The sequence below is a fragment of the Mustela nigripes genome, chromosome 7, assembly GCF_022355385.1.
Source record: "Mustela nigripes isolate SB6536 chromosome 7, MUSNIG.SB6536, whole genome shotgun sequence".
NCBI lineage: Eukaryota > Metazoa > Chordata > Mammalia > Carnivora > Mustelidae > Mustela > Mustela nigripes.
Genome location: NC_081563.1, coordinates 125,179,044 through 125,200,892, shown reverse-complemented (window position 1 = coordinate 125,200,892; position 21,849 = coordinate 125,179,044). Strand labels below are relative to the sequence as shown.

Genomic DNA, 21,849 nt, shown 5'->3' with positions numbered 1-21,849 from the left:
GGTGAGCTGTGGACTGGGGTGGCAGGCGGGAGAGTGGAAGACTGATCAGCCAAGGAGGGTCCCAGCCTTTGTGAAGACCAGCCTCTTCTCAGGTACTTCCTTGCACGGAAGCCCGGGGCACTGACAGATCCCAGCTAACCGTGGACTTGGGGAAACCAGGCCCACCCCTGCTTTTGCTGTTTAAAGAAGAAATAATCATAAACCAGTCACACAAATCATCAGCATTTATTTCCTGGGTCCTAGGTGTCACTTATCTCGGTAGAAAGGGCAAAGAGTTGATCAGACAGTTTTGAGCACAAAACCCTTGCCTAGAAATGGATCTGCAGAGCTCCATGAGGGGACGCAGAGCCGCACAGACGGTCAGTTTAACTTATAATGCCTTCCAAAAAACCCAAACACAGCTCCCGCCCCCTCTGCTGAAAAAAAGTTTAAAGTTTTTAAAAAGTTTAAAAGTGTTTTTTAAAAAAGGGATATGAAGATCTTGACCCAGAAGGTTGGGCTTGGGGGGGCAGTGGGGCAGAGCTGGGCTGGGGTTGCTGCCCAGGCCACCTCTGGAGGTGCGTTCTTGGGGGGGCTGCTCAGGCACCCACTGAATAAATAATGCCCCACAGCTGCGGGGTCCCGGAAGTGTACCTGGGCACAGTGAGGAGGTGGTGGGCGAGGGGAGCCTCAGGGTGCAGGTGGAGGGCCTTCCCGGGGAAGGGGCCGCGGTGGCCTCTGGGGATGCCTTTTCACTCTGGCCTGGCCTGCCTGGGACCGGGGCTCAGAGAAGAGGCTGCCAGGCCAGTGCCAGGGCTCCCAGTCCAGGCAAGGACAGCAGGTCTCTTTTCCATCCTCCATGGGCAAGGTCAGACTCAAGACGAGGTGGTCCCATCACTGCTCTCGGGCTGGCTGCTGGCTGCCTTGTCTGGGGCGCCCGCCTCTGTCTGTCCTTCTGGAGAGGAGAGAAAAGGAACATACACACAAACATAAAGCACAGAAGGCTACTTGGAAGGGCCCAAAGTGGTAATAGTAGAGCCCTGGGGCACAGGACACGAGCTAGATTGGGGTGGCAGTGACCAAAGGGACCTTTAACCTGGCCTCTAACATGTTAATGTTTACAAAGAACTTGCGTGCGGTGCTACTAGTATGATTACGGTCAGTGAGAGGCCAGGAGCACAGATGACGGCTGTAAGCTTTAGCATCCAGTGAAGGGCTGCTGCTGAGCGACGTTTGAGAAGTCTGTGCAGGTTCTCCAAGAGGAAAGGGCAAAGATGAAGCCCCAGCCGGGAGCAGGTGCCCTGGGGAGAAGGAGGGTGTGGCTGGGGCAGAGCCCACGGCGGTTTCACTCTGCCACGTCCTTACCAGACGGGCCTCACCTTGGCCCACCCATGACCCCCTATCCTGGGGTGGTACCTGTAGCAGAAGCTTGGGCCCAGAGGGTCCTTCTAGACTTCCAGAAGCCTGACAAACTATTCTGCACTTTGGGCAAATTTTCTAGCTCGTGATGTTCTATTTGACCCTGAGCTTCTTGCCCTGGCAAGCAGAACTTTCTCATCAGATTCCCTAGTAATTTCTGCTCTACCCTTTCCTTGCTGTGGGACCTCAGGCAATTTATTTCCTCTCTCTGAGCCTTTGCACACTTGCACCTGTATGTGACGGGAGTGCAAGGCCCACAGGTGGTCATCTGGCACGTGGGAAGGTCTTTGCCCATGGTCACAATTCCTCTCGGCCAGTCCCAGCTCTCTCTTGGCCAGGGGAGAAGGTTGGTTTTGTGTTTGTTTTTTTTTTTAAATGAGCACAAGAGTGAGCAGGGCAGGAGAGGAAGGGGGACAGAATCTGAAGCCGGCTCCAGGCCCAGTGTGGAGCCTGAGGTGAGGCTGATCTCATGACCTTGAGGTCATGACCTAAGCTGACAGTTAACTGACTGAGCCACCCAGGTGCCCCAGGGAGAAGGTTCTTGAACACTTACTTTAGCAACCACTACCCTTGGGACCCCCTTGGGGCCAGTTTCAGGACACACTTGAAATGCTTTGTGGTCACTGTGCTGGTGGGGAGTGTACTCCATTCTTCCCATCCTGTCTGTTGTTTCTCATTATTAGGCAAAGTAAGGAAATGTTTGCGCTCTCCACATGCGGAGGGATCAGGAAAGGTAGGATAAGCTAAGGGAGGGTTAACAAGCACCAGCAGGCCCCAGACTTGGCCCCTGTCCTTCAGGATAGGCCAAGGCCCGGCCTCCCCATCCATACGGCCAGGTCTCCATCTCCTGGGCTGTTTTAAGCAATCAGATTCTCAGCCAGGCCTGCTGGGTCCGAATCTCTGTAGGCCCCCTCCCTCAGCGAACCTGGGGGACTGAGCACAGCCACCAGGCCTGCCTGTGGAAGCCGCTCATGGCAGGGCCCCCTGGAAGGTTCCGTGGCTGGGCCAGCCTACGACTGCAGCATGAGTGCTTCACCTCCTTGCAAGGACCACTGTTCCTTCCTCGGGTCCCCTTTTTAAAGGCCACCCCGGCAGGCTAGTGTCCTAGACCCAGAGGACCCAGACACTCAGGGATTCCAAATTAGAGGAAACAGGTATTTGAAGGGCCAGGGTCCACGGAGTGGCCACCACTGCTGAGGCAGAGGGGGTGGAACAGGTTCCCAGAGTCGAGGAGAAGGCTGCAGAAGCTCAGAGCAAGCCCTGTGGCAGCACAGCCCGTGGCGGGGGCAGGCACGCTGGGCCGTGAGCAGCCCTTGACTAGGCAACCTGTCCCTACTGCCAAGTGCCATGTCCCAGGGCACAAGACAAAGATCCAGGGGGGAGAAGCCCCCAGCCCAGAGGGGTGCTGTGCGAAGTGGGGCTGTGGAGGTGGCCAGGAGGAGAGGGGCCACCTCCTGCTTGAGGGGCAGGTGGTCAGGGTCCGGGTCTCTGAGGAGGGAGGGGAAAGCAGGAAGAACCAGCCTCAGGGAGCAGCGTGTTAAGGTCCGTCGGGGGCCGCTAGAAGCAGATGTGCTTTCCTCTGGCCGGGTCCGTGGCGGCGGGCTGAGCGAGCTGGCAGGAGGTTGGGCCATGGGACAGGGAGGGCGGACAGACCCCCGGAGCAGGGCAGGGTGTGTGGTGTCTTCCTTGCACAGGGTGCCGTTCTGTGTTCACTTGCTGGTGACCCTGAGCAACCCACCCAGCTTCTTGGGCCTGTTGGTCTGTCTAGAACAGGAGCGCGTTGAGTCCATGTCCCCACAGTCTGTTCTGTACTCGGGGTCACTTCTGGCCAATGCACACCAAGGGCTCTAAGCTAGAGACTACAAGGGAGGGCGGTGGGGGGCAGATGGTGGCTCTCCAGGACAGCTCTGTGGGAGACCCATGGAGCCCTAGAGTTGCAGTCAGCTGTGGGAGGTGATGTGACACAGACCTTGCCTTTGAGGAATTATGGGGACAGGGAGGAGAGGGTTCTGCGCAGTGCACGAGGGTGAGGGAAGGCTGCCCAGAGCAAGGCCCCAGGGCTGACCGGTGGACGGAGCAGAGGCGAGCCCATTAGGACAGGAAGGGAAGGGGGGCTGCCCCAGGCACGATGGGGGGTTGGCGGCTGCTATTTCCCCCTCCAACTCACTCCTGCAGCCCGTAGTTTCCAAGCACCTGCTCCCCTGGAGCTCACATTCCAACACATGAAAACTTCACTGTCAGGGCGGGCCCCTCTGAGCACCTGGTAGGAATTCAGCCATAGGACTGGGTGGGAAGGTTCTAGCAGAGGAGACCATGACCCAGGAGGCTCTGAACAGGACAGGCTTGTGCCTTGACAGAAAGAGATCCATGGTGGGTATGGCTGGAGGACAGAAGGTGAGGACAAAGGGGCCCCCGCTGAGATCCAAGAGGGAGGGCAGGGCCTGGTCACACAGTAGGGTGCTTCACGGTGGGTGTGACAGGGGCCTTGCCGCAGAGACATGATGGAACGGGACAGTTTGAGTCCTGCTGGCCACAGGCTGGCTGGTGGGGACGCAGGGAAGTAGATGGCCCTGCGACGTGTCTGGGAAGAGAATGGATAGGACCTGTGGATGGAGAGGGCGGTGAGGAAAAGGGAGGAGGCTGGACGCCGAGAGTCCTAGGGCCTGACACACTAGGGCCCTCCAGCCTAGAAACTGGTTGGCCCCTTGGCCACGGACCATGAGACTGGGGCCTGACTTAACGTGGGCAGTCGAGGACTTGGCGGGCGGCCCCGGAGCCCAGAAGAATGAAGACCCATGCGTTCTGACCTGCCCCCTCGAGTGTCAGCTCGCCCATGTCTCCAGCCAGCTTCCTCACGCTCACGGCCTCAGAGTCCCCCTGGATGTCAGGGACTGCGTTCCGACGACCTGTCCGGTCACAGGAAATGAAGTCCGAGTAGGAGGACTCAACCTCCATCATGCCTGTCGCATCACTCCTCAGACCTGTGGGGACAGGGGCAGGAGGACCCGTGAGGCCAGGCGCAGCCCGCAGGGAAGACTCCGCTCTGGGCCCAGCACAGACATCTTTTGACAAAATGACAGTTTTTGCCTCAATCACTGAAGACAGAACAGCCAAGAAAAATACGAAGAACAAAATAAATCACCCATCTTTTCACACCCAGGAAACCACTGACAACAGTTTAAAGAACAGCCGTTGTCTTTCCTCTAAAGTTACTGATGCGCGTCTAGCACTGGTGAGATGTGGCCGTGAACAAGCCCGTCACAGCGTCTGCCCCCATGGAGCCAACCAGCCAGCTGGCGGCCGTAGCGAATTACCTAAGTCACCCGCGGAACTACGAGGGGGCTCAGGGCTTCCAGGGAGAAGGCAGGGTGCTGGAGTGACTTACCAGGGTCTGACCAAGGCTGGGGATCGGGAAGCAACATTTTAGGTGAGCTCCAAGGAAGAACAGGTGTTATCTAGACGAGTGGAGGGGAAGAGCGCGGGAAGGGTAGGAGGAGATGCGAGACCCAGAAGAGCTCCAGGCTGGAGTGTGCTGGGCGAGGGGCAGGGACGCCCAGGGTGCTGCCGACCTGGCAGAGCCCGGGTCACATCTGCAACTGGCTGCAGGTCCCAAAAGATCAGAGCTGCGTTTTCAAGGAAGACTCTGGCATCTGGGTTGAGCAGGGCCCAGAAGGGGGCAAGTTGTGGGCTCCTGCAGGTGAGGTGTGAGAAGATGGTCAGCAGAGGAAGGAGGCGGTGGTGCAGATTCTAGATGTGACTTGGAGGTTAGATCAGCAGGACCTGGTACCTGACTGGTGGGGAAGTGAGCTTTCTGAGCCGACTGAGTGGACATGTGGCTGCCTGAGACGGACAGCAGAGGAGGCATCCTTGGGGCCTGACGGGCGGGGAAGATTAAGAGTTCTATTTGACCACACGGACTTGGAGATGCCTGTGAGCCCTGTGAGGGGAGCTGCTGAGAAGGTACATGGAGGGAGGGGGCTGGAACTCAGATGGGGGAGGGTCTGGGGAAGAAAAACAGGAAATTAGAAGTTACTTCTACAGAGAGAATGAAGAGCTCTGCTGGTAGATAATATAGCCTAGAGACCAAAAAGAGCCACACATATAAAGAGCCATATATATATATGAAAACACTGGAGGAATCGTACTACACATTGTATTTTATAGCCTACTTTGTAGAACTCTAGAACATGTCATGAAGTTTCCCTCTAGATGAGTTTTGTACACATATACTTGGATGTACCACGATTTGAGCAGCCTCCTAGAAATGAATATGGAGGTATTTCCAATTTTCTACCATCACAGACAGCACCAGGTCTTCATGTAAGTCTGTGCCTCGCTCTAGTTCTCAGAGTAACTCTCTAGAAGTAGAATCGCTGCGCTAAAGAGAAGGATGGGGTGATTTTTGAGCCACACCCTCGAGACACATTTCCAAGTTGCCTTCGCGAATTAGCGTAGGGATTATGATGACAAAAAACGAGGGGGGAAAAAACCTTCTTAAATTCTGTACTATGCCCATTTATATTCCCACTTGCAGCATGTAAGGTTGTCTGTCGATCTGCACCCTTGCTAACGGTCAATATTGCTATTACGTAAACAAATGTCCATCTGCTAGGGGGGACATGAACATTTAAGAAACGGATTTTCTGAAGGCAGACACACCAAGGTTTCTGAGATAAACTGTTAATTGCAAAACAACACCTAGGACAGAAGCTAGTTTCTGTGGAAAAGAGCAGATACAAGGAAAGAAACCTTATCAAGCGTGGTTTTTTTTTTTTTTTGTAACTAAGGGGAACTTTTATTTCTAAGACTATCTTTGTTCTTTTCAGCCCAAGTTACTGTGTGGCGCTTTTGTACGGTGTTAGGTGACTGACGTTGGCAGAGGTGCCTGGGGTGGGGTGGGGCTCAGTAAGGGGTGTGTGTGTGTGTGAGAGAGAGAGAGAGGAGAAAGGTCAGGTTGCCAGCGTGGAGGGCTGGCCTCACACCTCCCCACAACACCTAGCTCAGAAGAGATAACCAAGAATACATCTGGGGCATTCCAAGAATGCCCTGCGCCTCCCTGGGCCTGTTACCCCATCTGCAAAATAAAGGCAGGCTAGAGCCCAAGGCAATCCCCCCAGGCTCCAGCAGAGGGCGTGCTCAGACTACCTTTCCCGGCTGCCTGGAGAGACGTTGCCCTAGTGCTTTGTCTCCTCAGCAAAAAACAACACAGCAAAAACCAAACTCTCCGAAGTCCCAGAAGGGGTTCCTTCTGCAGGTCACATAAGTTTTACTTCTGCACTCTCCCTCTTGGGAAATGGCTCAGAGCCTCCGAACAGGGAACTGGCCTGCTGCAGTAACAGGAGTTAACAATAACATTTCTGATGATTCGAACGGCAATAATAAAGAGAAAAGTTACGAAATCATTCTACGCTTTCTGGTCCTCATTTAAACTGCCACAAGACTGCTTGCAGTCAGTGAGGCGAGTTTATAACCATGACTCAGGAAGGTCCTGGGTGGACCCCTTGGGCTCTTAGGCCCAGGTGGCCGAGGGCAGGGGACAGACCCCCGGGCAGGCCACACCATTTCCCCAAGCCCTGTCTCTTTAGTTCTTTTCCAGAGTGTTGGTTCCATGAGAACAGGGATTTCACCAGCCAGACCAAAAGGCCTCTTCCGGGCAGCAGAGCCAACACGCTCAGAGCTCAAGACAGTGCCTGGCAAAGACTATGTGATCAATAAATATGTCTCGGGTGCCTGGGTGGCTCAGTAGGTTAAAGCCTCTGCCTTCAGCTCAGGTCATGATCCCAGGGTCCTGGAATGGAGCCCCACATTGGGCTCTCTGCTTGGCGGGGAGCCTGCTTCCCCCCTCTCTCTGCCTGCCTTTCTGCCTACTTGTGATCTCTCTGTCAAATACATACATACATACATACATACATACAAATAAGTATTTCTCAAATTTCTGTCTGTCTACCTATCTATCTACCCTCCATCTCTCTCTCCCTCTCTGTGCGGCCAATAAAGGGACTTGTTAGGACTGCTGGGAAAGGACTCTGTCCCCCACAGACTGCTGTGATATTCTCGTCTGCTCTCTCTAGGATCTGCCACTGTGGGATGGAGTCACAGGCTTCATCTAAAAGGCCAGCTTCCAGCTGGAATAGACACCCTGGGGCTTTGGCTCCTGCCCTTTCCCTACAGGCTGCCCTGTGCAGGGAGCTGAGCCTCCTGGCTCAGAGAGGGAAGTGTGCCAAGCGCAAAGCTCAAGGAAAACACCAATGCAGCCAACATTCTCCATCCTCACCCTCTTGGGGAAGAGGGATTCCAAAGCGATTTTAGGCTATAGTCAGGGGAGCCCCCCGAGCCACAGCACAAGCACACAATTTCACTTTTCTTCAACATTGGAATTCTTGCTCTCTGCTCTTGAAAGTCAATAGCAACCAGGAAATAAATCCTTAGAGTTGGAAACTGCATCAGAAAATGGTCATTATCAGACTGCTAATGATAGTATAAGCTCGCCAGAGCCTCTCTGGGGAGTGATTTCCTCAGATGCACCAAGAAACCTCAACTTTTTTCATATCCTTGAGCAACTAAGCTCATAATAACGGACTTCTTTTTAAGATTTTATTTATTTGAGAAAGAGGGAGAGAGCGAGAACGCGTAAGAGCACAAGCAGGGGGAGCAGCAGAGGCAGAGGGAAAAGCAGGTTTCCTTCTGAGCAAGGAGCCCAATGCAGGGCTTGATCCCAGGACCCTGGGATTGTGACCTGAGCCAAATGCAGACACTTAACTGACTGAGCCACCCAGGAGTCCCTTATAATAACTGATTCTAAGACAAGAGTCCAAGTTGTGCATGAAATTAATGTATAAAGATATTCATTATGGCATTATTTATAATAGTCCAAAACTAAGACACCAAAATGAGCTTCTATGGAAAACAGAAATATAAACATATTTCACCAATTTATAGCCAAATGAAATATAAGTAGCATTAAAATGTTTGTGAATTTATTTTGAGAGAGAGAGAGAGAGAGAGAGAAAACACAGGCAGGGGGAGGGGCTTAGGGAGAGGGAGAGAATCATAAGCAGGCTCCCCGTTGCTGAGTGTGGAGCCGGACTTGGGGTTCAATCCTGAGAGATCATGACCTAAGCCAAAATCAAGAGTCAGATTCTTTGGGTGTCTGGGTGGCTCAGTGGGTTAAGCCTCTGCCTTCCGCTCAGGTCATGATCCCAGGGTCCTGGGATGGAGCCCCACATCGGGCTCTCTGCTCAGCAGGGAGCCTGCTTCCCTTGCCCTCTCTGCCTGCTGCTCTGCCTACTTGTGATTTCAAATAAATAAATAAAATCTTAAAAAAAAAAAGTCAAGACACTTAACCAACTAGGCCACCCGAGTGCCCCATGTTTGTGAATATTTTTAAAAGACACAGGGAAATGTGCACAATTGTTAAATGAAGAAAAATCTCTATAATATCATCACGTATTTAAGTTATGACTTAAATTTTTTTGTATTCTTCATAGTGAAAACATTCGCCTTATTTTTAAATTATTTCATTTTTGAACATGTGTGCATGTAGTATAAAACTCTAAAAAGGACATGCCCCCCAAAAGAATAAAATCCTTAGAGATAACCAAGGAGGTAAAAGACCTGTACTCTGAAAGTGATAAAATACTGATTAAAAAAACTGAAGATGACACAAACAAATGGAAAGATATTCCATGATCACGGATTGGAAGAATAAATATTGTTAAAATGTCCAGGCTACCAAAGCAATCTATAGATTCTGTGTAATCCCTATCAAAATACCAACAGCATTTTTCACAGAACTGTCAGAAATACTAAAAGTTATATGGAACCAACAAAAGACCCTGAGTAGCCAAAGCAATCTTGAGAAAGCAGAACTAAGTGGGAGTTATCACATTTCAAGACAGATGACAAAGCTGTTGTATCAAACCAGTATGGTACTGGTACAAAAACACACACACAGATCAATGGAACAGAACAGAGAGCCCAGAAATAAACCCCCACTTATATGGTCAACTAATCTATGACAAAGGAGGCAAGAATATAAAATAGGGAAAAGACAACCTCTTAATTAATTGTGCTGGGAAAACTGGGCTACACAATATACCAAAACAAACTCAAAATGGATTATAGACCTAAATGTGTGGCCTAAAACCATGGAACTCCTAGAAGAAACCAGGCAGTAAGCTCTTTGACATTGGCCATAACTGACATTTTTCTAGGCATGTCTCTTAAGGCAAGTGAAACAAAAATAAAAACTATTGGGACTGTATCAAGATAGAAAGCTTTTGCACAGAGAAAGAAATCATCAACAAAATGAAAAGGTAAGTCTACTGAATGGGAGAAGATATTTACAAATGGTATATCTGATAAGGGATTAACCCCCAAAATACAGCCTTATACAGCCCAACATAAAAACACACACAAATAATCTGATTAAAACAGGGGACCTGATAAGACATTTTTCCAAAAGACATACAGATGGCCATATAGATGAAAGGATGCTCACGTCACTCGGTGTCAGGAAAATACAAATCAAAATCACAATGAAATACCACTTTACACCTGTCAGAATGGCTAGAAGAAAAAAGACAAATAACAAGTAGTGGTGAGGATGTAGGAAAAGGAGCCTTTATACACTGCTGGAGGGAATATAAATTGGTACAGCCACTGTGGAAAACGGTTGTGAGGGGTCCTCAAAAAATCAGAAATAGAATTGCTCCATGACCCAGAAATTCTACTATTGCAGATGTACCTGAAGAAAATGAAAACACTAATTTGAAAAAATATATGCACCTTTATGTTCATTGCAGCATTATTCCTTTTTAAAGATTTATTCATTTGAGAGAGAGAGACAGATCATGAGCAGGGGGAGGGGCAGAGGGAGAGAGAGAAGCAGATTCCCCACTGAGCAGGGAACCCGATGTGGGGCTCCATCCCAGGACCCCGAGATCATGACCTGAGCCGAAGGCAGATGCTTAACCCACTGAGCTCCCCAGGTGCCCCATTTATTGCAGCATTATTTACAACAGCCAAGTGGAAGTAACCCAAGTGCCCGTGCACAGATGAATGGATAAAAATGTGGTATATGTACACCGTGGAATTACTTCATAAAAAAGGAGATCTTGGTATTTAAGACAACATGCATGGACCCACGGTGTATCACACTAAGTGAAATAAGTCAGGGATGAAAAGACAAACACTGTATGATTTCACTCGTATGTAGAATCGGAAAAATGAAACAAGCAAACAAACCAAAAGCAGAAACAGAGGACAAACTGGTTGCACACAATGGGTGAAGGGGAGTGGGAGGTACAGGTTTCCAGTTCCGGAATGAGTAAGTCAAGGGTATTAAAGGGAATATAGTCAGTGATATCATAAGAGCACCGTAGCAAACACGGCATAAGGCATAAACTTGTCAAGTCACTACCTCGTACCAGTGAAACTAATGGAACATTGTATGTCAACTACACTTAGAGTGCGCGAGAGAAGGAATGAACCTCCAGACAGAAACAGAGCTAGAAAGAGCCACTGCTCCTAGTCCAGGGCTTTCGCATGCACTGCGACTACAGGGTCATTCCTGTCGCACTTGCGGCCACTTCTAACGACATCCACAGAGGCAGTCACTTCAGAGAGGGAGAGAGACTGGTAACAATGCAGACAAGGAATTTGCTAGAAAAACTGGTATAGGTGACTTTAAAGGTCCAGAGGCAGAGATCAAAATGAGACAAGCAAAACCTCGTATTATACTGTTAAACAATTATTTCTGCCTCAAACATTTATAATAATTAATGATATACACTTTAAATTCCACATCAAGAAAATAGTAAGACCCAATACACTGTCCTCCAAAATCATGTCTTGTGTGAAGACAAAGGCTTACTGGTTTCAACTTTCACTTAAATGTCTTGAATATAGTTATAACTTCAAATTAAAATTAAGTTCAGATTTCAGGGGCACCCGAGTGGCTCAGTGGGTTAAAGCCTCTGCCTTTGGCTCACGTCATGATCCCAGGGTTCTGGGATCGAGCCCTGCATCGGGCTCTCTGCTCAGCAGGGAGCCTGCTTTCTCCTCTCTCTCTGCCTGCTTGTGATCTCTGTCAAATAAATAAATAAAATCTTAAAAAAAATTAAGTTCAGATCTCAGATTGAAAATCAGTACTATGGAGATTTAAAAATGCAAGTAATACACATATGAAAATACTTTGAGAAATATAACATAAAGCTGAAAAATGGAAAGAAACCCCAAACCTCAGAAGGTACAAAAGGAAAAGCACAAGCCATCAGAGGCCTCCCAGGGCAAGCACTTCCTCTGTCCTTCCAAGTATACTGTATACAATATATAAATATATATATTTATATATATATTCCTTCCTTCACTCCTTCCTTTTTCTTTCATTTCCAACAGAAACTTTTTTTTAAAATTTTGCTTTTTTCATTTAAAAATATATCCTGGAAACCATTCCAGATCACCCTGACACCACAGCACTGATTATATGAAAACCCAAGAAACAAACCCCAAATCCTTTACAGCTGAAACTTTTTTCTTTTTTCATTGACTGTACGGTATAGTGTTGTCTCACTACTATAGACTGATTATTCCCTTTTTAAAAAATTTTTTTTTCAGATTTTATTTATTTAATCGTGAGAGAGAGAGAGAGAATGCACAAGCAGGGGGAGTGGCTCTGGATCACACTCAGAAATATCTTCCCCACTCTGAGATTACTAAAGAATTCTCCCTTGTTTATTTCTTACACTTTCATGGCTTCATTTTTCACATTTAAGTCTTTGATTTATCTGGAATTTATTTACTGTAAGGTATGGGCTAGAGATCTACCTTAATCACTTTTTCCGCTTACCTCAAGACCATTTGTGGAATAATCAAACTGAAGGGGATCCCAGAGCTCATGCTGAGAAGTCTCCCATTGAAAGCTGGGGAAACTGAGGCCCAGCAAGAAAAAGTGAGCTGCCCAAAGTTTTTGCATCTAGGGGTGCTAACTCTTGGTCCAGCGCTCTTTCTCCTATACTGCTCTGCCCTGTTGAGAGCCCCAGTGACATCACAAATCTCCAAGGGGAACGTGTGGTGTGGCAGGAGGCACCCAGTGTAAACAGCCCTCCGGTGGTGCTGCTATTCACTGGCTTGGGGACCTCGGCCAACTCCCCTCACCTCTCTGGACTCGCTCCCTCTGCCGCAGTGTGGGGAGAACAAGAACACCCTGGGGATCGGGGGCTGCTGCCAAGACTGAAAGAGATGATGTGTATAGAATCTGATAAGATACCTGGAAACGTAAGAGACACACAATTAATAAGTCGCTAGTGCAGCCTGTTTTCATTGGCTGTCTTATCAGTAAAACTATCTTCTTGACGTTTTCATTTAACTCCTTTATCTTTACGTTTTATGGTACATAGAAGGCCAAAAACTTATACTTCCTTCTTTTTTTCTTTACGGTGCTGAAGGGAATGTAAGTTCTGCACAAGTGGGGAGCCTGGGTATCCCACTACAGCTGAAAGGCCTTGCACACAGTTGAAACTCAATGAATATTTGATGAATGAGTAAATAATAGAAGATGTTCTAGATTCCAGGGCAGAAAGAGCAAAGGGTTGCAGCCCTGCATCAAAACAGTGGCCAAGGGGTGCCTGGGTGGCTCAGTGGGTTAAGTCTCTGCCTTCGGCTCAGGTCATGATCTCAGGGTCCTGGGATCAAGTCCCACATTGGGCTCTCTACTTGGCAGGGGGACAAAGTCTCCTGCTTCCCGCCTGCTGCTCTGCCTACTTGTGATCTCTCTCTGTGTGTCAAATAAATAAAATCTTAAACAAAAAACAAAAACAAAAACAAAAGCAGCCAAAGCTCTGGCTCAGTCTCCATGCTGAAGGGTGATCCCTACACTCTATCCCAGCTTCCCTTTCCCCCATCTGAATATAACAAAGGTCGAAATATGCTCTCTACAGCTCTTCTGGTCCTAACATTTCTTCCTTCCTTCCTCCCTCCCTCCCTCTCATTCATTCATTCATTTCTTCCTTCCTTTCATCCACTCATCCATTCATTCTTTCATTGTTTACTGAGCACCTTCTACATGCCAGGCACTGGCATGCGGTACGCACTGGAGACTAAAAAGACATTTACAGTCTGGTAAGAGAAAAAGGAGCTGAACAGGTAAATGCCTGATCATCACAGATAAATGCTAAGTGCAAAGGAAGACGAGACCAGGTTCTCTGTGTCTGGATGTTTAGTTAAGGGTTGTGTGGTCGGGGAAAGCCTCCTTAAGCAGGCGACTTCGTGTTGACATCTACAGAAAAGCTGGACGGGGGTAGTCCCGGCAGAGTCAACAGCCAGTCTGGGGCTACAGTGATCTGGCATCTCCCATCTCATCTCCAACCCTAGGAAGTGCTCAAGAGTGACATTCCTCTGCTCTTCCTCAACCTCAGGAGATTCTGGGGCTTTCTTGGGGTCTGGTCACCTGTAAGGCATTTGCATGACCAGGATGGAAGGGAAGACCCTTATACGCAGCTTCCCAGACCCAGATCCAGAACCTTGGTAGCCCAAGGTCAGAGGCTCTTGCAGGTGCTGGCTCTGGGAACTGTCAAGCTCCCCACAGGAAGCCACCTTATGCCTTCAGTTTCTAACACTCCCCCCCCTCCCCGCCCCAGCTCTGTAATGGAAGAGGTTCCCAGACTCTGCCAAGAGCTACATGGTCTGTTCCAAGACTGCAACTATTAGGCCTCATTGCTCAGGCAGATTCCAGTACAACTCTAAATTGTTTCCAAATTTACCAGAAAGGTCATTTCCTGTTTTTTTTTTTTTTCCTTTTCAAAAATTAAATATTTGCAGAGACCGTACAAAAGAAAGCAGATCCTTTTGCAAAGGACACAGGGCACAGAGTGAGACTTGGTCCCGTGGGAGAGGTCTCTTCGGGGGTGGGGAAAACGCTCTTGAAGGTTTCTCTGAGGGGAAAAAAGGGCTGTGGAAACCTGATGGAACTACCAGAGCCTACTGAGCGGGCATTCCTCAGATTTAAAGGGAAGCGGCTTTTCCCTCTGGTGCGCAGCCAGAACCAGAGGGGCACGGAGGCGAGGAGGAAAGGCAGGGCCCCCAACGGCACCTCCCAGAAGCTGAGGAGGGCAGGTAAGGGATTCCAACCATGGGAGGCCGCACCAAGAGGCGGACTGGCACCAAGCACCATCTAGTGCCTTGGGCGCACCCAGAGCCGAGTCGCCAGAGAGCAGTTTCCTGCCTGGGCAATGCCCGCCGCCCCCTCCAACGGCCTCCGGGGCAGGTGGTGGAGACACAGGCTTTGGGAGGCCGCTGAGGAGGAAAGGGTAGGGTGCAGAGTCACCCAAAGTCCTCAGCGACCTTCTGGTTGTCCGTCCTTGCGGACATCCTTTTTCTCACATGTCCCCCACACGCCAGGGCCCTCTCCTAACATCTTGGACCATGTCGCAAGCCCGTCCACACAGGTGCCTCCTCTGTTAGGGACTTTTGTGGTACACGGCCCCTAGGACCGGGTGCGGGACCAGGCGTGGGTCCTCCTCTCTGTCGGTCCCTGGACGTTCTTAACCCTTTCCCGTAATAGTGTGTGTTGATGGCTCCCCGTACGGCCCGCAGCCTCCCTCCGGAGCTCTACGACTGCCGACCTGACCGCCTCCTTCACATTTCAAACTTCACACGTCAAGTCGCAAGCCTGCCCCCTCTGGCCTTCCCCAGCTCAGTGAAGGCGCCATCTGTCCGGACCGCTTACATGCTGGGTTCCGCCTCGCCCTCCATCATACACGACCCCTCGCCGGCTCCCGTCACCTCCACCTGCGAAGCTCAGCGTGGATCTGTCCTGCACGGTCACCACCGGGTCTCCGTCCTGCCTCACCGGCACCTCGGTGGAGCCTCCTTACCGCATCCCTGCTCTGCGCTTGCCCTTGGCCCAAGGTCTATCTTCTGTACAAGCAGCCGGCGGGGATGTCTGCCTATCAGACCCTGGGTCACCTCCCTGTCTCATTCAGCCTTTGATGCTTTTCCATTCCACAGCTAGCAAAATCCAAACCCATCCCCCCCAACCTGAAGTCCTGCTCTGATAGAACCCTGCCTCCCTCTGTCACCTTTATCCTCATCCCCGCGGTCTTTTGGCCCATTTGCTCATTAATCCTCAAACTATGTTCTTCCGACCTCAAGGCCTTCACGAGACTGTTTTATGCCCGGAACGCTCTCTGCTACTCTGCTCCTTACAGAGCCTGGATTCCTGGCCCTGCCTTCTCAAATGCTCCGGCTCTAGGACTCTGGCCGGAGAGGCCTTCAGGGCAGGCAGCCTTCAGAGCCCCCAAGCCCACCATTCCTGCTGGTCAGGGAGGCCTGGCTGAGCCACCTGGAGTCTGTGGTATGGTGGACACCGCGGGCTGAGGAGTCACCAGCTTCTTCTTCTTCAAGATTTTATTTGAGAGAGCAAAGGAGTGAGTGAGTGAGACAGACATGAGCAGAAGGGAAGGGCAGAGAGAAGGGAGAAGCCGACTCCCTGCTGAGCAGGGAGCCTGACCTGGGGCTCCATCCCAGGACCCTGAGTTCATGACCTGAGCCGAAGGCAGACGCTTAACCGACTGAGCCACCCAGGCACCCACCAGCTTCTGCCCCTACAGCTGGGCAACTTGCCTGACCAAAGATGCCTCTTCTGGAAGATGCGGGTATGACAGCTGTCTCGCAAGGTAGCTATGGGGACTAATCAGAGCCAGCCCATACAGAGTCCCTCCTGCGTGCCACACTGTGTGCTAAGCATCTTATAGGCACTACCTCATTTAATTCTAGAACAGCTCTCTAGCATGTGGAAAGCGTTCTTCATCCTGTTCTACAGAAGAGACAGCTGAGGTGCAGACAGGCCGAGTAGCTTCCCCAAAGTCATGTAACCACGGAGCATGGGGTGGGGTCGAGCCTGTGCCATTCGCTTACGAAGCACAGAAATGAATCGGCGTCTGCCTGGCACTAGAAAGCATTTGCTAAACATGGTCCATTCCCTGTTCTCCCCTCTGTCTCCAGCCTTTTCTGGAGGGCATTTCTGAAGGAAGGGCAAGAAAGCAACGGAGTCCCAAGGAGACAGTCCACAGTGCTGCTGAAACACACACCCACGTGTACTTCTCCTGCACTTAAGCAAAGTTCTATTTAGAATTTTCAGCTGGAGGTAAAAACCTTCAGAATCTTTTTGGTGATGTTAGGTCCGTTCTCTGAATTCTGTCCCCAAATTCCATTTTTTGTTATCCCACTTTACGGCAATGGAAAAATAATTACTTGGGGGTACAGAATTTAAAACTCTCACTCCCTCTGCAGCCACATCTCTCCCTGGGATGGGGCAGGGTTAGTCCTGCATGGAGGGCTGGGCACTGAGAGGGGGATACACACTCCTCAGTCCTCGGACACCTGTGCTTCTGCAGCGGTCTCTGCAAAGAGGCAGAAGAGGCCAGCTGGATGACGGCTTGGGGACCGGGCACGTTGGGTCCCCCCTGGGCCTTCTGGTCTTTACACACCATCTCAGCTTGCTGAGGCCTTGGCTAAAGTGGTTCCCAGAGACTGGCAGTCCCCAGCGCACTGTGGAGGGAGGGCAGGAAAGGGAAGCGCGATCATTTCCATGCAGAACAGCCAAAGGGCCAGAGGGTGGCCTGAGCTCCAGCTCTGCTGGGTACCTCTGGGCAAGGTTCTTTCCCCCTCAGACCCTGGGTGGAATGAAGTAGGAAATGCAGTGGGTAAGCTGGGGTCTTTGTGATGGTTTTGAAACAATCTGCAAATGCTTTGACGTTGCCTCTATCAAGAGGCGGGATCTAATTTGCATCCTTTGAAAGATGTGGCCTCAGTGCCTGGCTCCTAACTAATGGGATGCAACAGGAGTGCTGCTGTGTGACTACCAAGGTGGGGTTAGGAGAAGAGACACAGCCTCCACCTGGCTCTCTCTTAGAGCTTTGAGCTGCATGTAAGGAATCTGAAGCTGCCACGCTCTGAGGAGGCCCAAACCAGCCCAGGGAAGTGCCCACATGGAGAGGTCCTGCCAGGGCAGGGAGAGAGGAGCAGCCGGCGGCCCCTGGCTACACTGGCCTCGGGCTGTTCCAGCACCAGCCACCACCCGAAGGCAGGTGCATGAGAGATCCAAGCCCTAAGCGCCCAGCCAAGCTCTTCCCCAACTTCTGATGCACGGAAATCACAACCGATAATAAATTATTGCTGTTATTTCAAACCACTAAGTACTGGGGCTGCAGTGTTGATCAGCAATGGGTAGCCAGCGTGGTCTCCTGCATGCCGCCTCTCCAGGCCTCCAGAAGTCTATAAAATGCATTCCCTAAATCCACTGAGGAGAATGAAAAGGCAAGATATGATCTCTATAGTATTAATTTATCCATCCATTTCGTTCCACAAAATTTTACTCGTCACTCAATCTATATACCAAGGTTGGGACTAGATGCCACGGACTCAAGAACAGTAGGATGTCACTGTGTCCTTGAAGGAAGTTCATGGTCTAGTTGGGAAGATCGACTCATGCCCCAATATTCATGACGAGTGTGGGTGGTGCCTACCAGAATTACCAGGACTGCTAGGAGACCGTTTCAAGCTGTGCCCCTCGCCTCCCACAAGGATTCTACTAACACCAGGCAGGGACAAGGGGCGGCAGGGACATGGGGTGGCGGGGACACAGGGCAGCGGGGACACAGGGCAGCGGGGACACAGGGCAGTGGCCTCTGCTGCTGCCGGGAGGGTGTTGGAGTCCACACAAGTAAGAAGAGAGAAGAGAATTTAGGGACCACTTCTGTATAGAAATCTTTAAAAGTTTTAAGACTCTTTAAAGAGCTTCGTAGTTAAGAGCTGTAACAAGAAAATGTATACGGCAGAGTCGGGGCTCGGGATGCCAGTCATTTATACCGTCACTAATTTTAAGGAAGTTCCTCCCTCCCTCCCTTTGTATTTAGCACTCGCTGGGCACTGGGGATTCAGCAGTGAACGAAACCGACTCTCGGCCCTCATGAAGCTGAAGGTCTAGTGGAGTGACGCTACTAACAAGCACACAGAATAAATTATTGGGTGGCAAAAGTACTAAGGGGAAACTAAGGCAGGGCGAGAGGCATGGGTCTCTCTATAGAGGGCACAGGGAGCCTCAGAGATGGGACCCTGGCATGGAGACCCGGAGGGAGAGAGGGAGGGAATGAGGGAGGCGGGCAGGCAGCCAATACCTGGGAAAACCATGCCAGGCCCAGGGAGGAAATGCAAGAGGCGGGCCTTGCCCAGTGTCCAGAAAGACTACCAGGAGGCCTCAGTGCCGGGGTGCAGGGCTGGTGGGGAAGGAAGACCGAAAGTGGCTGGCGCCTTCCGGGGTCCTGGAGGACAAGGGTGCCTCTGGATTTGGCTCTGATTTGGATTTTACCCTCTCATAGGCATTTCCAATTGGATGCCATAATGCTTCCCTTCCACGCCAGTTTTTGAGCTTTCTCCCTGGTGTGGGGTGAGTGAGGGGACCCCCTCATACAGTGCACCCGGGCATAGACACTGCCTGCCGGAGGACAGTGCCGGCCAGACTTGGATCCTCCTGTCTGAGCTGGAGGAGAAACAAAGTTCTCGGGGCCTCCCTACCGCCTCGAGCCAGGAGTAGAGATAAGAATCCGCAAAACACAACCTAGGTAAGTACTAACTGAACGGCCTCCCGTGGAACCTGGAAGAGCCCACGTGTTTATACGCTGGGGACCCAGCAGCAAAAACAAGAACCCTGCTTTGCCATGACACATGTGCTGACACAGGTGTTCACTGACTGCCTTCCCAACTGGTTCCGAGAGGACGGGTCCCCAGACTTTCGCGTTTGTCACCATAACGCCACCACACGGTGTAGTTCTTGAATGTGGAGGGGGCGCAAGAAATATAGTCACGTGACTGAGTCAGTCCACAAACAAGATAAAAACTCAAGGACATCCACGCTCTCAAGCCAGTGATTGAAATAACCATCTGAGCCCCGGCTCCTGACCAAGTAAGAATAGTAACAGGAAAATTAAGACGGCTGCCATCTCGGGGGTGTATCTACTGTGCCTCGGGACATGGTAACAGCCTCTGCGCTACCTCACAGTAGCCCCGTATAATTAGATGCCTCTGACACAGAGCTGGGAGGTACTGGAGCCTGGATTCCTCCCAGGACCGGCTGGATCTCAGGCCTCAAAGGCGGTGCCTCTCGGGCTTAGGGAGGCAGAGAACGTGGGAGCCCCCCTAGGAGTAGGTGAGGGGAAGTGGCTGATGTGGCAGGAGCAGGCTGCCAAGGAGAGGAAAGGGAGGCTCTCCTCTGTCGTTTACCCTGGTCTCTACCTACTCACCTGACCTGTTCAAGCTCTACCCTACCTCCGAGAATCACAGAACATTCCCGCATTCCGGTCATTTACTCCACGCTTAATAAGTGCATACTCTTTCCAGCAATGGTCCTGAAAGTATTTGAGAGGCACTGCATTAGCTAGCCCTCCCCATGGAGAGACCGTGACTCACAGAGGTGGCATAAGTCACCGAAGGCCCCCACCAGTGACTGAGTGAATCAGGACTTGAATCCACAGTTCTTCGTTGCCCATTCAGTATGCGTCCTTCAGGACGACGCATTCTGGGGATGGCTTTGTCTGGATGTGACGACACTGCACCTGTCTCGTCCCCATCAGAGAACTCCCGGCCCCCCTGGCTGCTCTCAACCCAAATGCCCCCTCCCCAACACCAGCCTGGCTGAAACAAGGCCACAGGCTGTAAAAATGGCACAAGGAGCTTTCAGGGCACCCACCACTGCACCTGTTGCAGAGTGTCCAAGAAATGCTTTCTAAAAGAAGGAATAAACGAACGAGTCAGGAGAGACAAGACGATGGAGTGCGAACAGCTCCAGAGAGCTCGCAGCGGGACGTTGTCTGAGGGCCAGGACCCTGCGCGAGCTGTCTCCTGAATTTCAAAGAGTGACAGGCATGTACACAAGCAGCCTTCACGCCAATGACAACTACAGCAAGGCGGACAGAGAAACCACACCAGGGATTCAGATGACAGAAAGAAAGCTCCCATGCCGAGTTACCACTGGTTCTGACACCAGCAGAGAAACACAGCCTCACGAAACCACTGCTTTACAGCGGGGCACCGAGAAGAGCCTGCTTGCCGGGCAATGTCCCCAAGTAGAAAGGACTCAGAAAATACTTGCTTCTTGCTATGTCAACCCCCAACTCGGGCATAACAAAGACATGCTTGCAGCTTCTTAGCCAATAAAGCCATTTATAAAATACGTTAGAGTCCAATTTCATTTGTCTAATTATCCCTTAGGGAATGACTCACTCCAGATCACCAAGATTCCCACACTGTTACTCTTGTAAGATGAAAACCTCATCTGGAGATAGAAAATAGATCAGTGGTTGCCTAGGATTGGGGAGAGATGGAGGGTTGGGAAGGTGCTGGGTACTGAAAATGTTCTAAAACTGATTATGGTGATAGACACATAATTCTATAAACACACTGGAGGTCACCGGATTGTACACTATAGCCAGGTGAACTGTATGGTATACGAATCATATCTCAGTAAAGCTATAAAAAAGCCCTTATCTGAATTGTAATGGATAGAAATTCTTCTCATATGATGCTTTAATGTACTGCCAACTTTTCCTTAAGGATTTAAGATCACAGCTGTGTACCTGCTATAATCCAGCAACGCTCTCACTATTACAACATACAGGGCAGTCTGTCCTAAACGACCCTGTTTTTGCTATTTAATCTAGTTTTACTGTCGATGCCCTTTACTTTCACCAGAAAGCTTGGGTGGTTAAGCTCATGAGCTTGGGTCACATATCCCTTACTGACTTACTGGCTACGTGATCTCTGGTGAGTGACTAGATCTCTCTGTGCCTCTGGTCCCCCCCTTTATAAACAGCGGTAGTAACCTCAATGGAGGGTTGTGGGAGTTAAAGATGATGATGTGAATAAAACATTTATTGCTGTTCCGGGCAGTGGGGAGCCAGACTGAGTTCCGGCCATCAACTGTTCTCCCCACTGTCAGTACAGCCACCTAGAGGGATCCTTCTGAGCTACAGACTCAGGAACCGGAAAACCTGCCTGGAGCGTTCAGTACACCCGCTGCGGTCAATGAGATGAAACGGGCTGGGAATGAGGTTTCAGGACTGGACTTTGGGACATCCCCCAGGAAGGCTCTCAGCGTCAGTGATACGGAGTAATCTGTCCCAGTTCAGGTTCAAACAGAAAAACCCAGGGGCCTGGGGAGGTCTCTCAAGATCCTGGATCTGGGAGGCTTGTGCCCAGGGGGACACAGTGGTCTCCAACACTTCAGAATTTCTCTAGACCAGTGTTTCTTAAAATTCAGAGGTCATAGATACCTCTGAAAATCTGAGCAAAGCCAAGGACACTTCTTGGCGCAGGAAAATCTATTTACATATACTGTACCCATAGGTACAGGGGAAATCCTGAATCCCAGAAGCTAACCATAAACTCCTGGCTAAA

General features: G+C 50.6%; 1 protein-coding gene across 4 annotated transcripts in view; it reads right to left on the bottom strand.

The window, feature by feature from the left end:
* Nucleotides 1-206: 206 nt before the first annotated feature.
* Nucleotides 207-21,849, bottom strand: part of PKIG (cAMP-dependent protein kinase inhibitor gamma) — a 100,511-nt gene continuing 78,868 nt past the window's right edge. For 3 of the 4 annotated variants that reach the window (XM_059407073.1, XM_059407074.1, XM_059407072.1), the window contains exons 3-4: nt 4,206-4,379; nt 207-934 (exon numbers count right to left, since the gene is read on the bottom strand). In XM_059407073.1, coding sequence (XP_059263056.1) covers nt 855-934; nt 4,206-4,356 — 231 coding nt within the window. In that variant the 5' untranslated portion in view covers nt 4,357-4,379 and the 3' untranslated portion in view covers nt 207-854. The remainder of the gene's footprint in view (nt 935-4,205; nt 4,380-21,849) is intronic. The other variant, XM_059407071.1, reaches the window with a different exon arrangement.